The sequence below is a fragment of the Heptranchias perlo genome, unplaced genomic scaffold, assembly GCF_035084215.1.
Source record: "Heptranchias perlo isolate sHepPer1 unplaced genomic scaffold, sHepPer1.hap1 HAP1_SCAFFOLD_173, whole genome shotgun sequence".
Taxonomy (NCBI): domain Eukaryota; kingdom Metazoa; phylum Chordata; class Chondrichthyes; order Hexanchiformes; family Hexanchidae; genus Heptranchias; species Heptranchias perlo.
Genome location: NW_027139001.1, coordinates 390,943 through 417,175, shown reverse-complemented (window position 1 = coordinate 417,175; position 26,233 = coordinate 390,943). Strand labels below are relative to the sequence as shown.

The 26,233-nt window shown below is 44.6% G+C and overlaps 1 protein-coding gene and 2 long non-coding RNA genes across 3 annotated transcripts; all 3 read left to right on the top strand.

Annotated features, from left to right (window-relative positions):
- Positions 1–1,288: 1,288 nt before the first annotated feature.
- Positions 1,289–11,961, top strand: LOC137309639 (uncharacterized). Its single transcript, XR_010959922.1, has 4 exons — positions 1,289–1,360; positions 3,619–3,789; positions 8,836–8,930; positions 11,801–11,961. It is a non-coding gene; the product is annotated as an uncharacterized lncRNA (long non-coding RNA).
- A 339-nt stretch (positions 11,962–12,300) lies between these two features.
- On the top strand, positions 12,301–23,922 carry LOC137309635 (NACHT, LRR and PYD domains-containing protein 12-like). Its single transcript, XM_067977735.1, has 4 exons — positions 12,301–12,455; positions 12,551–12,616; positions 20,534–22,307; positions 23,832–23,922. Exons 1-4 carry the CDS (start codon positions 12,350–12,352, stop codon positions 23,920–23,922), a joined length of 2,037 nt encoding a protein of 678 aa, XP_067833836.1. The 5' UTR covers positions 12,301–12,349.
- Positions 23,923–24,083: 161 nt separating this feature from the next.
- On the top strand, positions 24,084–25,195 carry LOC137309627 (uncharacterized). The gene is made up of 4 exons (XR_010959916.1): positions 24,084–24,248; positions 24,404–24,574; positions 24,713–24,880; positions 25,053–25,195. It is a non-coding gene; the product is annotated as an uncharacterized lncRNA (long non-coding RNA).
- The last annotated feature ends 1,038 nt before the right edge of the window (positions 25,196–26,233 follow it).

The following is a 26,233-nucleotide window of genomic DNA, read 5'->3' as shown; positions in this document are numbered from 1 at the left end:
TCCAGCGCTGAATTAAATGTGGAGGGAGAGTTCACATGAAGACAAATATTGGGGGATTTTTCGGACCGCCGCTTCAGGCTGATAATCCAGCCCGAATGAATCATTAATCCTGGTCAAAAACAGAGGGGAAATCAGAGAGAAATGGGGAAAATATCGCAATCTGTCCCTGGGATTGATCACAACAATCCATCCCTCGGAATTATGACCACAATCTGTTCCTGGAATTGATCACAACAATCCATCCCTCGGAATTATGACCACAATCTGTCCCTGGGATTGATCACAACAATCCGTCCCTCGGAATTATGACCACAATCTGTCCCTGGGATTGATCACAATAATCCGTCCCTCGGAATTATGACCACAATCTGTCCTCAAACACTTTCTCACTTCGGACACTTCCATCCCGGGGAAGGGATATTTATTCAAAAGTAAAATACTGTGGATGCTGGAAATCTGAAATAAGAACAGAAAATGCTGGAGAAGCTCAGCAAGTCAGGCATTATCTGAGGAGAACGAAACACAGTTAACGCTTCAGGTCGAAGACATTTCTTTAGAACTGGAAGGTGTACAAAAAGTTAACGTTTTTGAGCAAGTACAGAGCCAGGGCAAAGGGATATTTATAACGGTCTGAGAAACCCCCTGAAAATGAGGATAATCCAATCTTTATACACACCACAGCACAGGAATAGTCCTTTCTGGATTTAACAATGTAACGGGTGTATCTGCTGAATATTTACCATGATAAATGTAATTGTGGAAAGTCAGTGCTCATTCCCCCAGTCACGGAGGTGATTGATGCTCAGGGATAGTTTAATTCAGCGGTTAAATAGTTAATGTCCTCACTTACAGAAACAGCCTTCCCCTCAGCTCACTGACAAGACACTGGTTCTTGGGTCCTGGTTTGAAAGCGCAAAAACATCAGGAAATCGATGGGACTTTTAGCAAACAATGTCCCAGATGGAAATGTAACAATTTCTTTCTAACCAAGTATCTGTTTTACTGAACTTCCCTGGAACAAGAAGAGATGAAGTTAAATGTGTAACTAACTTTCTTCACAGTTGAAGTGGCAGCGAACTGTCAAACCGGTTCGATTAGATTCCACTGGAAAGGCCGCTCCCTGTTCTGAAACAAACGAGGAATGTTTGAGTTGAAATCCATCCTGAGGTTTGACAGCAGCTTTCACACAGAGGGCGGAGTTCAGAATCTCACATCAGAAGGCTCAGATCAAAATCACAATTCGTGACTTGTTCAAATAAAACAAGGAACTTCTACCTGATTGGTTGTAATGAAATAACAAGGATATAAGTTGCGAAATCTACACAGACATTGAGAGACAGAAAATCCTTGCGGGATTAAGGTAAGTTAATGTAGCTTCTCAGCTTCATTTTGTTATTTTAATATCGTTTTCTTCCCTTCCTCTTTTTTTCTAAAGCCGATTTCCCGCGGTCAGATATGTTCCCCGGCGAGGGGAGCTCTTTATTAATCGCGGGTGTAACAATTCACTAAGTGTTCGCTCGGACAGTGACTGAAGGCATGATATTTTACACCCGGGATTTCAGGGCTAAACCCTCTCCTGGTCTCCACTCGTCTCCCCACAGACACAGTAATGTAAGAGCGGCTACGGGACCGAATGCAGGATCAAGAACTCTGGGGATTTACCCCATCCTGTTCCAGCGGCGCCTCCACCCTATTTTGGAATTTGAAGTTCAGCAAACAGGGGTGGATACCTCGTCATTTCTCAGTCCATATGTATTTATTTTTATGTAACACTGGCTCTTTTTACTCACTGGCCCGTTTGGTGCCCGGTACACTTTTATTTAACTGATCAAAGGCGGGACCAGCTGTTCAGACAGAACACACAGTACAGCTCAGTGAAGGGTTCACATATTCGCACTGGCTGATTATCGATCTCTGCGGGCAGCTGGAAAATTAGCCCCTGGTTACCTGAGGCTGGACTGAACGCGATCCACTTACAGGATAGGAGCAATTTCGGAGACAAAACTTGATGCATATTAATTACAATAATTAATTACTGTTTAATGCGGCAATATCAGTTCGAAACGGATGTGCATTAGCTTCGAAAATAGGGCAGGAAATTCCGCTTCTGCTGAAATAAGTTCGCATTAATGAGGAAGTTGTTTGCCAAACTGAATTAACTAAAAAAAGAGACGCCGCTCCCTTTAGAGAGAAAAATAAATCAGGAATGTTTTGATGGAAACCGCTTCAGGGTGGAAACAATCTTTCACGCAGATAGGAGGATCCTGTTCATTAATTGAGGTAATTTGTGGGGATACTTTTTATGTCAACAGGTGGAGGGTCAATCAATAATCTTCATACAAAAAGTAACTACACAAATTACCAACAGCTAGGAGGGTCCATCACTAATCTTTATATAAAAAGTAACTACTCAAATTACGACACTGTGGGAGGGTCCATCACAATTCTTTATACAAAAATAAACTACACGAATTAACAACGGTTAGGAGGGTCCATCACTAATCTTTATATAAAAAGTAACTTCACAAATTACCAACAGCTGGGAGGGTCCATCTCTAATCCTTATATAAAAAGTAACGACACAAATTACCAACAGGTCGGAGGGTTTTTCACGAATCTTTATGTAAAAGTAACTTCACAAATTACCAACAGGTAGGAGGGTCCATCATTTAATCTTTATACAAAAAGTAACTTAAGAAATTATCAACATGTAAGAAGATTCATCAAATATCTTTCTATAAAAATTAACAACACAAATCACCAACAGAGAGGAGGGTCCATCACCATGCTTTAGATGAAAAGTGATTACACACATTACCAACGGGTAGGAGGGTCTATCACTTGTCTTTACATAAAAAGTAACGACACAAACTACCAACAGGTAGGAGGGTCCATCACTAATCTTCATATAAAAGTAACCACACAAATTACTAACAGGTAGGAGGGTCCATCGCTTATCCTTATATTAAAACTAAGTACAAAAATTACCAACACGTAGGAGGGTCTGTCACTAATCTTTATATAAAAAGTAACTACAAAAATTACCAACACGTGGGAGGGGCCATCACTAATCTTTATATAAAAAGTCACCACACAAAATACAAACAGGTAGGAGGGTTCATCACTGAACGTTACATAAAAAAGTAACCACACAATCTACCAACAGGTAGAAGGGTCCATCACTAATATTTATATAAAGAGTAACTACACAAATTACCAACAGGTAGCAGGGTCCATCACTGAACTTTATTTAAAAAGTAACAACACAAAGTACCAACAGGTAGGAGGGTCCATCACTAATATTTATTGAAAACGTAACGACACAAATTACCAACAGGTAGGAGGGTCCATCACTGATCTTTAGATAAAAAAGTAACGACACAAATTCCCAAGAGGTAGGAAGGTCCATCACTAATATTTATATAAAGAGTAACTACACAATTTACCAACAGGTGGAGGGTCCATCTCTCATTGTTATATAAAAGGTATCTGCACAAATTACCAACAGGTCGGAAGGTCCATCACTAATCTGCTGATAATATACCCCTCCAGCGTTAATAAACTAACACCAAATGGGTAATGCACACTGTCTTTTTCTCCTTGACTTTCTCTTCACAGATCGAAGCCCCACAATTTCCGAGACCTTGGAATTTCCGACGATTGCCGACTGTTAACTATCAAGATGTCCACCCGGGATATAATAGACGAGAACAGGCAATTGATGAATATGTGGAGAGAGGCAGCGTTCTGTTAACAAACAAGAAACCTTTCAGTGATCAAGGATATCGGGTAAGTTGAAACAGCACAATGATTTTGATTTCGTTCAACGTTATTGGATCGATGTTCGATGTAATAATTTCTTTTTTGAAATAGATCATGCAGTAAAAACAAATCAACAGGACGATAATGAAAAGTATTTTTCTTCGGTGTAATATCAGAGATCTGGTATTTATTCCCCAATGGCCTCACTGGAACAAAGATACGAAAGTATCTGTTGACTAAAGTTCCTGCTGCTTTCAGTGTAGTTTGTGTGGATTAAACTGTTGGTGTTCACACAGCGCCATGTTGTGAAAAATACAACACAGAGCACCCTGGCGAATTACCGAGGTTTATAACCTCCTGGTTGCAGATCATGTGTCACGGATCAGTTTATTTAAACATATAAATGGTAAGGAGGAAGTTACCACATTTAATAAAACAACATTTCAGTGCGGTGTCGGTGTATTTCTGCGTCTTCGAGGAGTCAGTTTAGGACTGGGTCAGTGAGATGTCGGTTTAGGACTGGGTCAGTGGGGTGTCGGCGTGGGACTGGGTCAGTTGGGTGTGGGCTTGGGACTGGGTCAATGGGATGTCTTTGTGGGACTGGGTCAGTCGGTGTCGGCTTGGGACTGGGTAAGTTAGGGATCAGTGTAGCTCTGAGTCAGTGGTTTGTTTCCTTGGAGCGATGTCAGCTTTCCATCAGCTATGTTTCAACGATTGATTTTTTTTAACATTACTAAGGGAACATGAGTTTGTCCTTTACACAGTCGGTATTTTCATCAATTAGTCTCCTGTGTAGGGCTTTAAACTGAAAAAGGGGGAGGGGTCAGGTGAGGAGAAATTTCGAAATCGAATGAGAAATGTTAATACAGTGAAACAGTTTGGTGACCCGGGTAAAGATAATCAGAGTGTGGCAGGAAGGGACAGGGAGTTTACTAATAATAATGCAACAACAAGGAAGGTCAAAGGGGGAAAAACTTGTAAAAAGTCAAAATTTAAGGTTATTTATCTGAATGCGAAGGAGCATTCGTAACAAGATAGATGAATTAATTGCACATATAGCGATATATGGGTTTGACCAAATAGCCATTACAGATACTTGGTTGAAAAATGACGAAGTTCGGGAACTAAATACTACAGGGTACATGACCTTTTAGAAAACACGGGCAGAGTGGGAAAGAAGTGGGTGTAGCCCAAATAATAAAGGATGACATAAGGACATGTGCAGCAGGTAATCCGGAAGGCAAACGGGATATTGGCATTTATTTCTAGGCGGATGGAGTACAAAAGTTGGGAAGTCATGCTACAACTGTACAGGGTGCTGGTGAGACCACATCTGGAGTACTGCATACAGTTCTGGTGCCCTTATTAAAGGAAGGACATACTTGCATTGGAGGCAGTTCAGAGAAGGTTCACTAGGTTGATTCCGGGTATGGAACGGTTGTCTTGTGAAGAAAGATTGAACCGGTTGGGTCTATAACTCATTGGAGTTTAGAAGAATGAGAGGAGACCTTATTGAAACATACAAGATCCTGAGGGGACTCGATAGGGTAGATGCTGAGAGAATGTTACCGCTCATGGGGGAATCTAAAATTAGGGGGCATAGTCTCAGAAATAAGAGGTCGCCCGTTTAAGACGGTAATGAGGAGGAATTTCTTCTCCCAGACGGTCGTGAATATTTGGAATTCTTTACCCCAAAAAGCTGAGGAAGCTGAGCCATTGAATACATTCAATGTTGAGTTAGACACATTTATGATCAGCAAGGGAGTCAAAGCATATAGGGAAAAGGCGGGAAAGTGGAGTTGAGGTAAAAATCAGATCAGCCATGATCTCATTGATTGGCGGAGCAGGCTCGAGGGGCCGAATGGCCTACTCCTGCTCCTATCTCTTATGGTCTTTTGGTGAGAAAGGCTCTCGACGCGGAAGATCAGGAAGTCGAATTAATATGGGTGGAAATTGGAAATAACAAGTGGGAGTATTGTATTGCCCCACTAATATTACCAATACAGATGTACAGAGTATTAATCATGAAATAACAGGAGCTTGTAACAAAGGAAATGCAGTCATTATGGGGGCTTTAATCTGCATATAGAATGGGCAAATCAAATTGGCGAAGGTAGTTTTGAAGACGAGTTCATGGAATGTATTCGAGACGATTTCCAAGAGCAATACTTCATTGAACCTACCAGGGAACATTCTATTTTCGATCTTGTATTATGTAATGAGATTGGGTTAATTAGAAATTTAACAGTAGAATAACCTTTGGAGAAGAGTGATCTTAACATGATAGAATTTCACATTGAGTTTGAAAGAAACGTTCTAAAGTCAGAAACTGGAATCTTAAAATTAAATAAAGCCAATTACATAGGTATGACAGGCGAGTTGTCAAAGGAAAAGAGGGAAATAAAATAAAATGGTTTGACAGTTGAAAATCAGTGGCAAACATTTGAAGAAATATTTCAATATTCACAACAAGTATACATTCCGTTGAGAAATAAAAACTTCACGGGATAAGTGATCCGCCCATTGGAATGTAAAGAAGTTAACAGTATTAGATTGAAAGAAGAGGCCTATAATGTTGCGAAGAAGTGTAATAAGCCTGGAGATTGGGAGAATTTCAGAAACCAACAAAGGACGATCAAAAAATTGAAAAAAAGGGAGAAAATGGAATTTGAAAGTAAACTAAAGACCCCTGGCTGGAGAGTCTACATCGTCGCAGGATAAGAGGTTGGCCATTCAAGAATGAGATGAGAAGGATTTTTTTTCCCACAGAGGGTCGTGAATATTTGGAATTCTCGACCCCAGAGGGCTGTGGATGTTGAGTCACTGAATATATTCAAGGCTGAGATGCATAGATTTTTGGACTCCAGGAGAATCAATGGATAGGCGGAGTAGGCTCGAGGGGCCGTATGGACTACTCCTGCTCCTATTTCTTGTTTTTTATGTTCTTATGGTGTCCTGTGTTTCCGGTGCTGAATTTAAAAAATACCTTCAGCAGTGACCACACAAGGAAGTGAATCGGCAGCCTGGACTGTGTAACAACAGCACGGGACTGTGAGAGGGCAAACTCCTGGTTACAGAGCCTCACTGAGAGAAAGAGATGGCGAAGAAGCTGCATTTTCTGAAGCAGTTTTGTAAAATGAGAATATTGGAAGCTTTGCTTTAGTTCTGTAGCATGCAACAAGCGAAACCCTCCGATGAAACTGGGAGATTCCGGTCGCCCCGCACTAATTACCCAGCCCGAGACCGCGGGATGTTATGGACAGTGTAATGAGTTTCCCTGTTTCTATAACATTAACCCACAAATTACTCTTGTGTATTTCACAGCGGAGGGTTTGATCAAAGAGACACGGCCAGTTTGAAACGTGGCTGAATAGTTACACATGTGGATCACCATCTCCAACCTACCTTCCCTCTCCATTATTCCTTGCCTCCCAAATCTGCCCATCTTTCTCATAACTCCACAATCGAACCAATTCAATCAAGTTTCCGCCCCGACCTCAGCAATGAAGTGGCCCAAATCACCGTCACAAATCTCGCCCTCAATGAATTTGACCGCAGTACTCTATCACTCCCCGTCCTTATCCACCCTCTGTGACTGTGACCGCGGTACACTATCCCTCCCTGTCCTTATCCCCCTCTCTCACCCTCTGTGACTGTGAACGCGGTACTCTATCACTCCCCGTCCTTATCCCCCTCTCTCACCCTCTGTGACTGTGACCGTGGTACTCTATCCCTCCCTGTCCTTATCCCCCTCTCTCACCCTCTGTGACTGTGACCGCGGTAATCTATCCCTCCCTGTCCTTATCCCCCTCTCTCACCCTCTGTGACTGTGACCGCGGTAATCTATCCCTCCCTGTCCTTATCCCCCTCTCTCACCCTCTGTGACTGTGACCGCGGTATTCTATCCCTCCCTGTCCTTATCCCCCTCTCTCGCCCTCTGTGACTGTGACCGCGGTACTCTATCCCTCCCTTTCCTTATCCCTCTCTCTCGCCCTCTGTGACTGTGACCGCCGTACTCTATCACTTCCTCGCCTTATCCACCTGTCGGATACGGTCGAATACACCATTTTCCTCCTCCAACAGATTTAAACTATCAAGCACAAATCTATAAATGAAATAATTCAATTGCCCCAGACTGTGTAAAACCGAGTGAAGGGTTATTTAATTTATCAATGGTCAGCCCGCTCCATATTTCCCTCCAGAATATTCACTACCTCAGAACTGTGTACAGTTCAGGGCACGGCATTGTCGAAAGGATATATTGGCCTTGGAAGGAGTGCAGCGCAGATTCACCAGAATGTTACCAGGGCCCCAAGGCTTAAATTATGAGGAGAGATTACATAAACTAGGCTTGTAATCCCTGGAACATGGAAGGTTAAGGTGTGGTTTGATTGAGGATTTTGAAAAGAATCGATCGGGTCGATAGAGCGAAACTTTTTCTGCTGGAGGGGGATTCTGTGACAAGGGGAGATAACGTTAAAATCAGTACCAGGCCGTTCAGGAGAGAAGTTCGGAAACACTTCTTCACGCAAAGGGTGGTAGAAGTGTGGAACTTTCCGTCGCAAAAAGCAACAGATGCTAGCTCAATTAATAATTTTAAATCTGTGATCGATAGACTTTTAACAACCAAAGGTATTAAGGGATATTTTGCCAAGGCAGGTGAATGGAGTTAGGACACAGATCATCCATGATCTCATTGAATGGCAAAAAAAGCTCGAGCGGCTGAATGGTCTACCCTGCTCCTATGTTCCTAATAAGGCTGGTTTGGGCTTGCACTGCGTGAATAAATCTGACCAATGGACGCCCCCAGTGCAGCGTCTCGTCTGACGGGAGGACGTGTGGATCTGGGTTGTGACGATCAGCGGGACTCACTGGGTTTCACTGAGCAGCTGTCTGTGTCACACCTGATGTGGAGTGTTGATCATAACACTCGAGAAATGCCCGATCCCAGAGCGAACAGCTGTTGTACTGATGGGGGAGGAGGGACTAGGTATCATGTTTAACAAGGCAAAGCTCTTCTGCTCATTTTAATATTTCTGTCTAACCCTCTTATTAATATTATATTTATTACAGACATCAGAATCTGGGAACGTTTGTCACCACCATGGCTGAAGGTTCAAACAGGGGGGGAAATCCAACATCTTCAACAAGAATGCGAATGGACACAGGTATGTTAACAAAGTTCTTCAAAATATATTTTATGTCATGAAAAAGGGTCCAGATCTCGAGCAAGAACCTGAAGCTCACACAGGAAGAGGTAACAGCACAGATACTGAGTAGATAGAGGGAAGAGAGTGAACATTTAGAGGGAGAGTGTCGTCACAGGTGGAGGGACCTCCTGAATACTGGAACTATCCAATAGATACCTGGTGTTGGGGGCTGTAAGGTGGATAGAGACAGTGGCTCAGAGGATGGTTTTCCTGAGTAACAATGTGAGACCGTGAGCAGAGATATACCCGGTGTGGGACGGGGGTGAGAGGCAGGTGGGGCACAGGAATAGGCGAGCGATAGTGGTGGGAGATTCTATGGTCAGGGGAATAGACAGACTCTTCTGCAGCATTGAGCAGGTCCGGAATAGCAAGTTGCCTTCCTGGTGTCAGAGGGAAGAACATCCTGGAACAGGTGGGACCATCTCTGGGAGGGAAAGGTGAGCAGAAAATAGTTATGGTTGGAACCAGTAACACGGAGAGCAATACGTTTGTAGAGGGAATATTAAGATTTAAGTTCTAGACAAAAAAACAAGGCCTCCAGGTGGTAATCATTGGATTTGTTTTAATTTGTACATGGGATGTGGGCGCCGCTGGCAAGGCCAGCATTTACTTATAATCCAGTATGTTACCAATCCTAATTGCCATTGAGAAGATGGTGGTGAGCCGCCATCTTGAACCGCTGCAGTCCATGTGGTGAAGGTTCGCCCACAGTACTGTTAGGAAGGGAGTTCCAGGATTTTGACCCAGCGACGATGAAGGAACGGTGATATATTTCCAAGTCGGGATGGTGTGTGACTTGGAAGGGAACGTGCAGGTGATGTTGTTCCCATGTGCCTGCTGCCCTTGTCCTTCCAGGTGGTGGAGGTCACGGGTTTAGGAGGTGCTGTGGAAGAAGTTTGGCGAGTTGCTGCAGTGTATCCTGTGGATGGTACACACTGCAGCCACTGTGCGCCGGTGGTGAAGGGAGTGAATGTTTAGGGTGGTGGATGGGGTGCCACTGTTTTACACTGGACCACATAAGGAGGGAAATATGAGGCAGTTCAATGTGTAGCTGCAGGGTTGGAGCAGGAGGAAAAGGTTCACGGTCTCGGGGCACTAGAGTGAGTTCAGGGAGAAGGGAAGGGACGGTCACGATCTGAACTGACCAACAATGGTTTCACAGATTGGGTGAATGGAGCAGGAGGGAAGGGTTCACGGTCTCGGGGCACTAGAGTGAGTTCAAGGAGAAGGGAAGGGACGGTCACGATCTGAACTGACCAACAATGGTTTTACAGATTGGGTGAATGGAGCAGGAGGGAAGGGTTCACGGTCTTGGGGACTAGAGTGAGTTCAAGGAGAAGGGAAGGGACGGTCACGATCTGAACTGATCAACAATGGTTTTAAAGACTGGGTGAATGGAGCAGGAGGGAAGGGTTCACGGTCTTGGGGACGAGAGTGAGTTCAGGGAGAAGGGAAGGGACGGTCACGGTCTGAACTGATCAACAATGGCTTTACAGACTGGGTGAATGGAGCAGGAGGGTTTCAGTTGATATGACTGGGGGGTGGGAAGTATCCAGATCTGAGGCTCAAGATTGGAATTAATAAAATTGTTGGAGCAGAAACAAAAGATTTATGAAATAGTGAAAAGTTATTTGCAGGAAAAAAGGAAGGTGGTTTTGAAGTATTGAGAGAGAAAGTCACTTGGGATTTAAAAAAAATGAAGAAACGAAAACGGGTCAACACATCAAAAAATGGGAGTTCTGCTTCTGTGCTGTGTTTGTGAATCATTCCAAACAGTTCTGGACGCCAGTATTTACAACGTTTTCTATGACAGCACTAGAACAATAACAACTTGCATTTATTTAGCACCTTTAACGTAGTAAAACGACCCAGGGCGCTTCACAGGAGCGATTATCAAACTAAATTTGACACCGAGTCAAATAAAGAGATATTTGGAGATAAGCTTGGTCAAAGAGGTAGGTTTTAAGGAGAGTCTGAAAGGCGAACAGAGGGGTCGAGAGAAGGAGAGGTTTAGAACATAAGGATCTTCCAGGTAGCTATGATAAGATAGAATCCATATGCACTCAGTTCAGCAATAGGAAGGGAAGCAGCACAATTCTCGGTGGGTTTTGCAGGCCAGCAATCAGTGGAGGTGAGATAGAGGGGAAACTGGAGGAAACTCGTTGTGGATGAAATTTTGGGGAGATGCAAAATATTTCCTTTAGTTTCTAAAAATGATGGTGGAAGTGAAAATGTTGGTGCACTGGAGGAGGATGTGGGCCCAGAGTTAGAGATAACTGTAGAGAAGGATTTGGATCTGAGAAACATCGCCGAGGTGGATAAATCACTGGGCCCAGAGATAACACACCCGAGGCTGTTAAAGGAAGTCAGAGAGGAGATAGGGGGGGCCCTGATCACAATTTCTCAATCCTCGTTTGTTATCAAAAATACCCAGGTGGACTGAAGGAGTCCAAGTAATGTCTCTGTTATAATAGGGAGAGAGGGTCAACGGGTAATTGGAGACCAATTAGTCTCCGTCAGTAGTGGGCAAACTCCTCGAATCTGTAATTCCAGGTCGAATTAGTGAACATTTCGAGATACAAGGGATGATCAGGGGAGGCTGGAATGGATTCGCTGCAGACATGTCGTATTTGACAAATTTGAAACAGCTTTGTTGAGAGGTGAATATATAGATCAATGGAATGTATCACATGCAGTGTATATGGGTTTTCAGAAGGTGTTTGATAATGTGGCTCACAGGAGGTTTCAGCCGTTTGGTGTAAGAGGAAATGTAGCCGCCCGGATAGAAAGTCGATAATGTGTTTAGTTTTCTCCATTTTTGTCCATAGATGCGAACACTGCAATCACTGAGTTCCTGACAAAGTGCGACGATTACCAACTGTTCCAGTTGACGAAATTCTACCGGGACAGACTCGAACAGGCGATTGAAGGAGGGGTGGACGGAGTCAGCTCGTTGTTAACATACGAGAGGCATTTCAGTGGACAGGAACATCGGGTAAGTGGGAGGGACACAGAATGAGTTTGGATTATTTAAACATCACGTAACTAACAGGATATCAGATCTTAGAATCATTCAATGTGACAGAACAGAAACAGGTCAAATCGGAAAGAAATGGATCAAACTGAAAATACAGTCAATCTGAAACAATGACACGAAGAGATGGAAATACCCAGTGGATCGCTCAGTAACTGTACAAAGGGCAGGGGAACGGTTCGGGTATAACTCTTGTATTGGACTGTAAACAAAGGGAAACAGTTTAAGTGGGACTGGGAAAAGGAAGGAACAATATATTCATTGCTATTGTTTGCAGAAAGTCGTTGATCTCGTGGAGAAGGATAACAGGGCGGACAGTTCCAAACTTCTCCTAAATCTGGTGATGGAGAAAGGTTCTCGGGCCCGAAGGGTGATGTGGAAATCATTTGTGAACATGCACCATGCGGTACCAAAGTTGGACAAAATACTGAAAGAGATGCAGGAACTTGGTACGGTAAAATCACACACTGAATTCAATTTCAGATTGAAACCCTGCGGAATTTACTACAAATCTGATTTCATGAAAGCTCATTGATTTAAACAGGTCCTGATCCATTTGATTATATGATCACCGGACGAGGTTTATCTGAAATACCCAGTCACTTGAAAGGTAATTTCAAACCGTTTATTTCACTTCTGAGAATCAGAATGTTTGACTGTAGTCCTTTGTTGAGAGATTGTCAGAATCTGGGAATCAGAAATTCAAAGGGTGGAGGGAACAGTAATGAACCTCGTTTGGATTCATCATCAACGATTGTACGATTTCTGACATATCCTGCAACGATACGCAGGTTGCATTATTTCACTTGGTCCAGCTGCTGATCACGATCTGTTCAGAAATCCCTTCAACTGTGAATCCTCAGACACATTTGGCGGGATCCTGATACACTCTGAAACCCCAGACACACCTGGCAGGATCATGATATACTGTGAATCCCCATACACACCTGACAGGATCCTAATACACTGTGAATCCCCATACACACCTGTCGGGATGTGAAAACACTGTGAATTCCAACGCACATCTGACGGGATCCTGATTCACTGTGAATCTCCCTACACACCTTGTGGGATCCTAAAACACTGTGAATTCCCATACACATCTGGCGGGATGCTGGTCACTGTGACACCCCATACACATCTGGCGGGATTCTAAAACACTGTGAATCCTGATACACACATGGCAAGATTCTGATACACTGTGAATCCCAATACACATCTGGCAAGGTCCTGATACACTGTGAAACCCCATACACATCTGGCAGGATCCTGATACACTGTGAATCCCCATACACGCCTGGCAGGATCCTGAAACACTGTGAATCACCGTACACGCCTGGCCGAATCCTGATACGCTGTGAATCCCCATACACACATGGCAGGATCATGATATACTGTGAATCCCCATACACACCTAGCAGGATCCTGATCCACTGTGAATCCCCATACACACCTGGCAGGATCCTGATACACTGCGAATCCCCATACACACCTGGCAGGATCCTGAAACACTGTGAATCCCCATACACACCTGGCAGAATCCTGATACACTGTGAATCCCCATACACACCTGGCAGGATCCTGAAACACTGTGAATCCCCACACACACCTGGCAGGATCCTGATACACTGTGAATCCCCATACACACATGGCAGGATCCTGATATGCTGTGAATCCCCATACACACCTGGCAGGATCCTGATCCACTGTGAATCCCCATACACACCTGGCAGGATCCTGATCCACTGTGAATCCCCATACACACCTGGCAGGATCCTGATCCACTGTGAATCCCCATACACACCTGGCAGGATCCTGAAACACTGTGAATCCCCACTCACACCTGGCAGGATCCTGATACACTGTGAATCCCCATACACACATGGCAGGATCCTGATATACTGTGAATCCCCATACACACCTGGCAGGATCCTGATACACTGTGAATCCCCATACACACCTGGCAGGATCCTGAAACACTGTGAATCACCGTACACGCCTGGCAGGATCCTGATACGCTGTGAACCCACATACACACCCAACAGGATTCTGATAAAGTGTGAACCCACATACAGGCCTGACAGGATCCTGATGCTCTGTGAATCCCCATAAACGCCTGGCGGGATTCTGATTCACTGTGCAAGCCCCATAAACACCTGACACTATTTTGATACACCGTGAAACCCCTTTCACACCTGGTAGCATCCTGATACACTCTGAATACCCCAAAACACATGGCACGATACTATTTACTGTGAATTCTCATACAAATCTGACAGGATCTTGTTTCACTGTGAGTCCCCATACACATCTGGCAGATCCTGATACTTTGTGACACCCCATGCATACCTGGCAGGATAATGATATCCTCTCAAATCCCCATACATATTTAGCAGCAACCTGATACCCTGTGATAACCCATACTCACGTGGCAGGATCCTGCTCTACTGTGACCCTCCTAACACAACTGACAGGATCCTGATACACTGTGAACCCACATACACACCAGGCAGGATCCTGATACAATGTGAATCCCCAAACACATCTTGTAGGATCCTGATACATTCTGAATCCCCATATGCACATTGCAGTACACTGATTAACTGCGAATCCTCATACAAATCTGGCAGGAACCTGTTGCACTGCGAATCTCCACACACCTGACACTATTTTGATACACCGTGAAACCCCTTTCACACCTGGTAGCATCCTGATACACTCTGAATACCCCAAAACACATGGCAGGATACTATTTACTGTGAATTCTCATACAAATCTGGCAGGATCTTGTTTCACTGTGAGTCCCCACACACATCTGTCAGATCCTGATACTTTGTGACACCCCATGCATACCTGGCAGGATAATGATATCCTCTCAAAACCCCATACATATTTAGCAGCAACCTGATACCCTGTTATAAACCATACTCACGTGGCAGGATCCAGCTCTACTGTGACCCTCCTAACACAACTGACAGGATCCTGATACACTGTGAACCCACATACACACCAGGCAGGATCCTGATACAATGTGAATCCCAATACACACCTTGTAGGATCCTGATACATTCTGAATCCCCATATGCACATTGCAGTACACTGATTAACTGCGAATCCTCATACAAATCTGGCAGGAACCTGTTGCACTGCGAATCTCCATACACACCTGGCAGGATCACGATTCACTGTAAGTCCCCATATATATCTGAGAGATTCCCGATACTTGGTGACTCCCCATACACAACTGGTAGGATCCTGATTCACTGAGAGGCCCAGACACACCAGGCAGGTTCCTGATAGTCTGCGAAGCTCCATAAACAACTGGCTGGTTCCTGATAACATGTGAAGCGCCGTACTCACCTGGCAGGATCCTGATACACTGTGAATCCCCATAAACACCTGACAGGATCCTGATGCACTGTGAATCCACATACACACCTGGTAGGATCCTGATACACTGTGAATCCCCATATACACCTGACAGACCCTGATGCACTGTGAATCCCCATACACACCTGGTAGGATCCTGGTACACTGTGAATCCCCATACACAACTGGCAGGATCCTGATACACTTTGAATTCCCATACACACCTGACAGGATCCTGATACACTGTGAATCCTCATACACACCTGACAGGACCCTGATACACTGTGAATCCCCATACACACCTGGTAGGATCCTGATACACTGTGAATCCCCATACACACCTGGCAGGATCCTGATACACTGTGAATCCCCACACACAACTGGCAGGATCCTGATACATTGTGAATCCCCATACACAACCGGTAGGATCCTGATACACTGTCAATCCCCATACACAACTGGCAGGATCCTGATACACTGTGAATCCCCACACACAACTGGCAGGATCCTGATACACTGAGAATCCCCATACACACCTGGTAGGATCCTGATACACTTTGAATCCCCATACACAATTGGCAGGATCCTGATACACCCTGAATACCCATACACACGTGGCAGGATCATGATCGCCGGTGAATCCGCATAGATACCTGACAGGATCCTGATATACTGTAAATCCAATACACTCCTAGCAGGATCCTGATACACTGTGAAAACCCATAAACATCTGGCAGGATCCAGATTCAATGTGAATCCCCATACACACCTGGCAGGATGATGATACACATTGAATCCTCATACTCACCTGGTCGGTTCCAGATTCACTGTGAAACTCCATAAACACCGAGCAGGATCATGATATACAGTGACTTCCCATCCACACCTGGCGGTATGCTGATACACTGTGAAAAATCATACACAACTGGAGGGGGGGAAATCCAAATACACTCTGAATCCCCATACACACCTGGCAGGATCCTGATACACTGTGAATCCCCATACACACCTGGCAGGATCATGATTCACTATGAATCCCTATACACACCTGGCAGGATCATGATTCACTGTGAATCCCCATATATATCTAAGAGATCCTGATACTTTGTGACTCCCCATGCACAACTGGCAGGATACGGATACACTGTCAATCGCCAGACACAACTGGCAGGATCCTGATTCTCTGTGAGCCCCATGCACACTTGGGAGGTTCCTGATACACTATAAAACCCCATAGACATCAAGAGTTTCCTGATACACTGTGAAGTCCCATACACATCCCTCAAGTTCCAGAAACACCATTAATCCCCATACACACCTGGCAGGATCCTGATACACTCTGAATAACCATAGACACCTTGCAGGTTCCCGATATATGGTGTTGACCGGAGGTCACCGGTTATACAAACCTGGCATGACCCCAAAACTCTGTGAATCACCATACACACCTGGAAGCTTCCCGATACATTCTGAATAGCCATTCACACCTCTCAGGATCGCGAAACACTATTCATCCCCCCACACACCTGGCAGGATCCTGATACACAGTGAATTCCCATACTCACCTGGCAGGCTCCTGATACACTCTGAATAACCACAGACACCTGGCAGGTTCTGGATAGACGGTGAATCCCCATACAAATCCGGCATTACCCCGAAACTCTGTGAATCACCATACATACAGGGAAGGTTCCCGATACATTCTGAATTGCCATACACACCTGTCAGGATCGCGAACACTATTAATCCCCATGCACACCTGGCAGGATCCAGAAACACTGTGAATCCCCATGCACACCTGGCAGGACCCAGAAACACTGTGAATCCCCATGCACACGTGGCAGGATCCAGAAACACTGTCAATCCCCATACACACCTGGCAGGATCCCGGTAAACTGCCACACCCCATACACACCTGGCAGGATCTTAATGCACTATGAAAACCCATGCACACCTGGCAAGTTTCCTGATATATTCTGCATCCCCGGACCCATCTGGCAGGATCCTGTAACACTGTGAGACCCTATACACACCTGGTAGGATTCCGACACTCTGAACACTAATACACATATCATTTGTGCCGCCCAGACGCTCTGGGCTCACAAGTAAAGAGCAGTGTTATGATCCGGACGTTAAGTTTTAACTGCGCCCCTCGAAATCTGACCCATCACAGACTGCAGGGGATGAGGTGGACATTTGGGAAATATTGAAATGTTATAATTTCACAGCACAGAATGAGACGTCAAAGTGTTCGATCTGATCTGAGAAGATGTACAGATGTTCACACAATAGATCCTTAATCCGTGGAGAAATGTGAGGGAAAGACAATGTTCAGGGTAATTCGGAAGTTATGGGCTGGCTTCCTAATGGCACGGAAAGAGAGAACCGTATAGTACTCAATGAATAGTCCTTTAACTCAGGGTCTTTTTAGACCCAATTTAATGACTGACGAAAACAAATTTGTAATTTCCCAAACCTGCATTATAAGAAATTGAGACCAAAATGAAACAACGTAGTATAATTATTGGGAGAATCGTTGAAATGAACTGTGAATGTTTTCTGCTCTAACATTGCACTGAGTGATGTGGTCAGTGGTTCTAATTCTAATTCTAATCGGTGATATGACAGAACTGGTCGAAAAACATATTCAATGAATGTGTAAAACTGCTGAAAAATTGTTTGCGTTTTCTGAAACACAATATAACAGGAGAATGATTAGAGACAGGGAAAGACTATTTGGCCCAAATAAGCCTGACCCTGTTAGAAGAGATGACCCCGCCTACCGCTCCTCTCAGTGTATCCACAGAAACACGTCCGATTGTCTCTTGACCCCACTTGCATTGCCCCTTTAATTTCCTACCCTGTTAACTGGGTCCCCCACTCTTTCACCCTTTGGGTGAGAAAATTGCCCTGATTTCCTTTCTTATTTCTGACTTTCAATTTTCTCCGCCTCTAATTATTTTCGTGAGTGTGAGCCTGTTTCCTGCATTAATACTTTGAATTACGTTGAAATGATTCAATACCGAAGTTTCTTGCTCAAACAAAATACATCAAACCCTCTCAACATTCCCTCACCCTAAACTCCTAATACATTTAATCGTCTTTCTGATTTCCCTCTGTACCTTTAGAACGGCAGTAATATTTACCTGTGATAAGGTAAAGAAATACAGATCTGATACAATAACAGTGGAACTTCTGTCCATTCACTGTCTGTCCCTCTCTCAGAGCTCACAACACCTCAGATAACCTGCTCAAGGTCTGATACAATAAGAGTGGGACTTCTGTCCATTCACAGTCTGTCCCTGTCCCCAGTGCCCACAATATCCCAGATAACCTGCCCGAGGTCTTACAAAATAACAGTGGAACTTCCGTCCATTCACAATCTGTCTCTCTCCCATTGCCCACAATGTCCAAGATAACCGGTCCGAGGTCTGATACAATAACAGTGGATCTTCTGTCCATTCACTGTCTGTCCCTCTCTCAGAGCTCACAACACCTCAGATAACCTGCTCAAGGTCTGATACAATAACAGTGGGACTTCTGTCCTTTCACAGTCTGTCCCTCTCGCAGAGCTCACAATACCCCAGATAACCTGCCCAGGGTCTGATACATTAGAATCATAAAATGTTCACAGCACACAAGGAGTCCATTCGGCCCCTCGAGAACCTGCCGGCTCTTTGTAAGAGCTATCAGGTAAGCCCCATTCCCCTTCTCTTTCCTCGTAGCCCTGCAAAACTTTCCCTTCAAGCATTTATCGAATCCCTTTTTGAAAGCCACTATTGAATCTGCTTCCACAAACCCTTTCAGGCAGAGCATTCCAGATCATAACTGCTCGCTGCTTAAAAAAAGTTTTTCCTCATCTTTCCTTCGGTTCTTTTGCCAATCACTTCAAATCTGTGTCCTGTGGTTCTCGACCCTCCTTATTTACTTTATCTAAATCCTTCATGACTTTGAATACTTCTATCAAAGCTCCTCCCAACCTTCTCTGCTGTAAGGAGAACAACACCAGCTTCACCAGTCTATCCACTTAACTGAAGTCCCTCTTCCCTGGAACCATTCTAGTAATTCTCTTCTACACCCTCTCGAAGACTTTCACATCCTTCCTAAAGTGCGGTGCCCACAATTAGACACAATACTCCAGTTGTGGCTAAACCAGGGTATTATAAAGGTTCAACAAAACTTCCTTGTTTTTGTAGTCTATGCATCTATTTTTCAAGCCAAGTATCCCGTATGTTTTTAACTGCTTTCTCAACTTGTCTTGTCACCTTCAAAGATGAGTGCACATATACCCCCAGGTCTCTCAGTTCCTGCACCCCATTTAGAATTATACCATTTAGTTTATATTGCCTCTCCTCGTTCTTCCTACCAAAAGGTATCACTTCGCACTGCTCTGCGTTAAATTTCATCCACCATGTGTCCGCCCATTCCACTAGCCTGTCTATTATGTCCTATTGAATTCGATCACTATCCTCTTCACTGTTTGCTGCACTTGCACGTTTTGTTTCATCTGCAAATTTTGAAACTGTGCCCTGTGCACCCAAAATCAAGTCATTAACATCTACCAAAATAAAGCAGTGGTTCTAGGACCGACCCATAGGGAACACCACTGAATAACTTCCTCCAGTCGAAAAAAACAACCGTTCACCACTCCTCTCTGTTTCCTGTCACTGCCCCTTTTATTCCAAGGCCTTCAACATTGCTAACAAGTCTATTATGCGGCACTTTATAAAACGCCATTTGAAAGTCCATATCAACATCAATCGCATTGCCTTCATCAAAACTCTCTGTCACCTCAATTAAAAACTCAATCAAGCTAGGTAAACACGATTTGCCTTTACTCAATTAATCCACACTTGATCAAGTGACTATTAATTTGTCCCGGATTATTGTTTCTAAAAGCCTCCCCACAACTGAAGTTTCGCAATGGAATTCTGCCCATTCAGTCTAACCACGACACACAATATCCCAGATAACCTGCCCTAAGTTTGTCAGAATCACAGTGGAACATCTGTCCATTCACATTCTGTCCCTCTACCAGTACACACGATACCCCAGAAAATATGCCGAAAGACACTGAATAGTAAAGTGATTTTGAGAAGTTGTTATATTTTCAAAGTAACTAACATTGAGAACCACTTTCTGTCTCTTCTAATTGAAGATGTTCAACAGAAACACAAGGAGACACTCCGGGTCCAAACTGAAACATTGAGAGTGAACACGATTCTAATCAAGGAGAAGGTTAAGATTTTCCAGCTGGTCATTCTATACACTGAGCTAACGGTCATTTCTACTGTTCGAGATCGGACACTTGTTGAACATGAACTGCTGGCAAGAGGCCGAGACCATGAAGAGTGGAGAAAGAAACATCTCCGGAGAGAACTGGAAAAAATCCGAACTGATCAATTGTTCCAGAGCAGTTTTTCCTGGAGAGGCAGTTCGTTCCAGAAAATGAAGAGTTTCTTCCAGCGAACCAGTTCTGGGAGTTCAGCAGCAGTGAGCGGAGTCGCGGGGATTGGAAAAACTACAATGGTACAAAAGATTGTTTATGACTGGGCCACTGGGAAAATATACCCACACTTTCAATTTGTTTTCAGTTTCAAATTTCGGGATTTGAACGCTATTAACTGCAGAATAAACCTGAGGAATCTGATATTGGATCTGTATCCATACTTTCGGAATATTCTGAGAGAGCTCTGGAAGAACCCAGAGAGATTACTGTTTATATTTGATGGTTTGGATGAATTCAAGGACAGTATCGATTTTGCCGACAATCGGAGAAATACAGAACCTCAGTACATGTGCACAGATCCTGAAGACTGGTGTGAAGTGCCTGACATTGTGCACAGTTTAATACAACACAAGCTGCTCCCAGGATGTTCAGTGCTCGTGACCAGCCGCCCCATTGCATTACATTTATTGGAAAAGGCTCAGATCAGTGTCTGGGCTGAAATCCTGGGATTTGTTGGTGAGGAACGGAAGGAATATTTCAACAAGTTTTTTGAAGATCAGGTGGTGGCAGCAGCTGTTTTCAAACATGTGGAGGAGAACGAGATCCTGTACACCATGTGTTACAACCCTTCCTACTGCTGGATCCTCGGTCTGTCACTGGGTCCCTTCTTCACACAAAGAGACAGGAAACAGCAGGGAGTTCCCAAGACCATCACCCAACTATATTCCAACTATATTTACAACATTCTGAAAAACCATGGCCGAGCGATTGAATCCCCCCGGGATGTGTTACTGAAGATCGGTGAGATGGCCTTCACTGGAGTCTCCGAGAAGAAGATTGTGTTTCGAAATGGAGATTTGATCAAGTACAATCTGCAACCTTCCCAGTTCCTGTCTGGGTTCATGATGGAACTTTTGGAGAGAGATGATTCTGCCCAGAGTGTGGTTTACACATTCCCGCACCTCACCATCCAAGAGTTTGTATCTGCACTCGCACAATTCCTGACTCCAGATCCAGGGGACATCCGGAAACTCCTCAGTGAAGCCCACAGCAAGGAAGATGGGCGATTTGAGATATTTCTCCGTTTTGTTGTTGGTCTCTCCTCCTCACGGTCAGCTCGGCCCCTGGAGGAGTTTCTGGGTCCTTTTCTTCATCAAACAATCTGCGGAGTGATTGACTGGGTGAAGGAGAAGGTTGAAGGAGAGATTGGAAAAACAGAGAGTGAAACTGGTAAAAGGGACCTCCTGAACACACTCCACTACCTGTTTGAGTCTCAGAATCAAACACTGGCTCGGGTCACAGTGCGATCTGTGGAAACACTTACATTTAGTGGTTTGCGACTGACCCCGATTGACTGTGCGGTCCTGTCTCCTGTCATTGGACTCTGTGATACAATAAAATACGTCGATCTGGAGAACTGCTCCATTCAGTGTGAAGGACTCCAGCGGCTGGGACCCGCACTGCACAAATGCCAGGTGTTGAGGTAACTGTTTATTTGTCTCCAACTGTTGGGCCAACAATCACGGATTGTATTGTTGCTCCGTAATGAAGGGAAACAAACAGTTCAGTTAAACCAGAGAGAAGCAGATTCAACACAAATATGACAAATGATCAGAGAATCGGTTAGTAATTCCCTGAGGACTGGAGAATCTAAAATGGATCCTTGTGAACAAGTCGGGATTTTAAATCGGATCAGTAAATACAGGTCACTGAAAGAGTTTGATAATTTAATTGCAATAAATGATATTTATTGCTGTTTTTCTCACTGCCTGAGATATGTCCATTGAAGAGACTCCTTCTCAGTGTTGCTTACACGTAGACCGACACTAACTGCAGCAGTCTGTGTGTTGGAGCATCCCACCCTCTGACCGAGGGGTGGGGGACAAGTGACAGTCACCGGACTGTCAACGTGTGTCGGAGAGGGAAGCAGAAACACCAAACATTCAGTAACAAAGAGCAAAACACAGCTTTCGGGCAGTCAACCGCCAGTGGGCGAGCTGAGCTTTCCCCGCAGCACGTCGGTCCGTTATCTTCACTCCTCAATGACACAGCCCTTCACACTCTCCAATACATCCACCATCTCTTCACCCAGATGGCAGCACTCGTGCCTCTGAGTCAGAAGGTCGTGGATTCAGGCCCCTCGCTCATTAATCCAGGCCGACACTTCAGTGTGATTTGGGAGCTAAAATCTGGCGGTACAACGGTTCCAATCAAACGGGTGGTGGGGTATTAGCCCAGGAGTACAGAGACACACCGGCCAGCGGTGGGGCCTCACACATAGGGGGAGGCTCCTTGATAAACCATGGGGCAGTGAACCAAGAAATTTCACATAATCTGCCTCCCCCTCCTGAGTGCGAGGCCCCGCTCGGGGAGGGAACTTCAGAAAATTCCCCAAAAACTGTCTGGCCAGTTTAATGGGGAACAATGTGAGAGACTCCCCTCCCCTATGAACGAGGAATAAAGGGACATTGAAAACTTGTAACGGGACGGAATGAACTCTCCTTCTTAAATAAAATCCTGTGGGACGGATTTCAAAGCAGCCGTTAGCGCCGTTTCACAATATAACTCACACCGAGATATTACACAGATTAATGTAATGCTGCATAAAATGTACGTAATCACCGCTTTATTATTTAATTCGGGGGAAATCACCCCATTCCCATAAAATCTGGGATTTCAGAAGCAACAGAAATGAGACAAGTTTCTCCAAACATGACGGGACCGGTCACTGACCTCCAGGAGGGTAATTCTGATCATCAGGGAATGAGACCGGACTGAGGGATATTTAAAGGCTTCACACAGATAGCACCTTATTTAATAAATACATTTACAGACAGTCGCTGAATATATGGGGCGTTGGGCAGAGTGAGATTCATTGTCAGTGACAGGGAAATCTGGTTATTAATTTCCTGAAGATTTTTCAGTGCTTCCTCTGATATCAGAGAGAAATTGTCAGATCGGGGATTGGATTCAGTTTGTTTATCACTCTTTGTCTGATTGTGTTTAGACTGGGGAGCAATGAACTGGGAGATTCAGGAGTGAAACTACTGTCTGCGGCTCTGAGGAACCCGGACTGTAAAATACAGGAACTGGAGTAAGTATCAGACTGTGTGAGATTGTCTTTATAATAACTGGATGTCGAACAGGGTACATTAAAGTCAGTATAAGTTATAATAATACAAATAAATACTGGGAATTTACTCTGATTCCTGTTATCCCTGCTCGTCTCTCTCTCTCTCTCTCTGATCTCCAGGTTATGGGATAACGATCTCACAGATTCTTGTACCGAGGATCTCTCCTCCGCTCTCAGTACAAACCGGTCACTGACGGATCTTGACCTGAGTGATAATAAACTGGGAGATTCAGGAGTGAAACTACTGTCTGCGGCTCTGAGGAACCCAGAATGTAAAATTCAGAAACTGGGGTAAGTAACAGACTGTGTGAGATTGTGTTTATAATAACTGGATGCTGAACACGGTACATTAATGTCAGTATAAGTAATAATAATTCAAATAAATACTGGGAATTTACCCTGATTTTTGTTATTTCTCTCTCTCTTTCTCTCTCTCTAATCCCCAGTTTGTGTGATGTCAGTCTCACTGCTTCTTGTACCGAGGATCTCTTCTCCACTCTCAGTACAAACCGGTCACTGACTGATCTTGACCTGAGCAATAATAAACTGGGAGATTCAGGAGTGAAACTATTGTCTGAGGCTCTGAGGAACCCGGACTGTAAAATACAGAAACTGGAGTAAGTATCAGACTGTGTGAGATTGTGTTTATAATAACTGGATGTCTAACACGGTACATTAATGTCAGTATAAGTAATAATAAACTTTGGTGATTTAACCTGATTCCTGTCATTTCTCTCTCTCTCTCTGATCCCCAGTCTGGATGATGTCGGTCTCACAGATTCTTGTACCGAGGATCTCGTCTCCGCTCTCAGTACAAACCGGTCACTGACGGGTCTGTCCCTGAGATCAAACTCCTTCACAGACCGATCTGTCCCCGCTCTCCGCTCCCTCATACTGACCCGCAGGAGTCTGGAGCGGATCCGGTGAGTGTTTGTGTTAATGTTTAATATAATAAATAAAATATCAATGGAATTCACTCCCTTTTATGGGTAATATTTGTCTGTAATTATTATTGAAATATTAACCACAGTCTCCCTGTTATTTACACTGTTGTTCAATCTGTTTATTTCCTGTTTAATTTTTAATCTGTTTCAGGCTGAGGGGGAATAAGTTCAGTTCAAACGGAAAGAGACACCTGGAGTCACTGCGGGAATCCAGACCCGGACTGAGTGTGGGAGTGTGAACATTTCAATTTATAACCATTCCTGGTCTCATTATATGAACATTTCAATTTATAACCATTCCTGGTCTCATTATATGAACATTTCAATTTATAACCATTCCTGGTCTCATTATATGAACATTTCAATTTATAACCATTCCTGGTCTCATTATATGAACATTTCAATTTTTAACCATTCCTGGTCTCATTATATGAACATCTCAATTTATAACCATTCCTGGTCTCATGATATGAACATTTCAATTTATAACCATTCCTGGTCTCATTATATGAACATTTCAATTTATAACCATTCCTGGTCTCATTATATGAACATGTTTGGCCGATTCTCTGTCCCTCCCCTTTAACCGGCCGCGCTCCAGGTGGAAATCCGAACGGCCCTGAAACGGTTTCCAGCTCGAGCTGAGCGAGCGTCGTCTCCCATTGTGACGTCAGAGGCCCAGCGACAGGGTCACGAGACTCAGTCACCCGGTCCCCCAGCGCTGATTCTGCCGGATATCCGGGGCTGGATGGTCCCCAATGGGGCACTGGGTCAATGTACAGACAGGAAGGGCACAGGGTGGGGCTCAGTCTGGGCTGCAGTGGGACACTGGGTCAATGTACAGACAGGAAGAGACCAGGGTGGAGCTCAGTCTGGGCTGCAGTGGGACACTGGGTCAATGTAGAGACAGGAAGGGCCCAGGGTGGGTCTCAGTCTGGGCTGCAGTGGGACACTGGTTCAATGTACAGACAGGAGGGGCCCAGGGTGGGGCTCAGTCTGGGCTGCAGTGGGACACTGGGTCAATGTACAGACAGGAAGGGCCCAGGGTGGGGCTCAGTCTGGGCTGCAGTGGGACACTGGTCAATGTACAGACAGGAAGGGCCCAGGGTGGAGCTTAGTCTGGGCTGCAGTGGGACAATGGGTCAATGGACAGACAGGAAGGGCCCAGGGTGGGGCTCAGTCTGGGCTGCAGTGGGGCACTGGGTCAATGTACAGACAGGAAGGGCCCAGGGTGGGGCTCAGTCTGGGCTGCAGTGGGACACTGGGTCAATGTACAGACAGGAAGGGCCCAGGGTGGGGCTCAGTCCGGACTGCAGTGGGACACTGGGTCAA

Excerpts from the sequence above, each read along its gene's own strand:
- LOC137309635 (XM_067977735.1), top strand. The coding sequence starts at position 12,350 with ATGGAGAAAGGTTCTCGGGCCCGAAGGGTGATGTGGAAATCATTTGTG. Across the intron at positions 12,456-12,550 it reads GAAAGAGATGCAGGAACTTG|GTCCTGATCCATTTGATTAT; the intron begins GTACGGTAAAAT and ends TGATTTAAACAG. Across the intron at positions 12,617-20,533 it reads AATACCCAGTCACTTGAAAG|ATGTTCAACAGAAACACAAG; the intron begins GTAATTTCAAAC and ends TTCTAATTGAAG.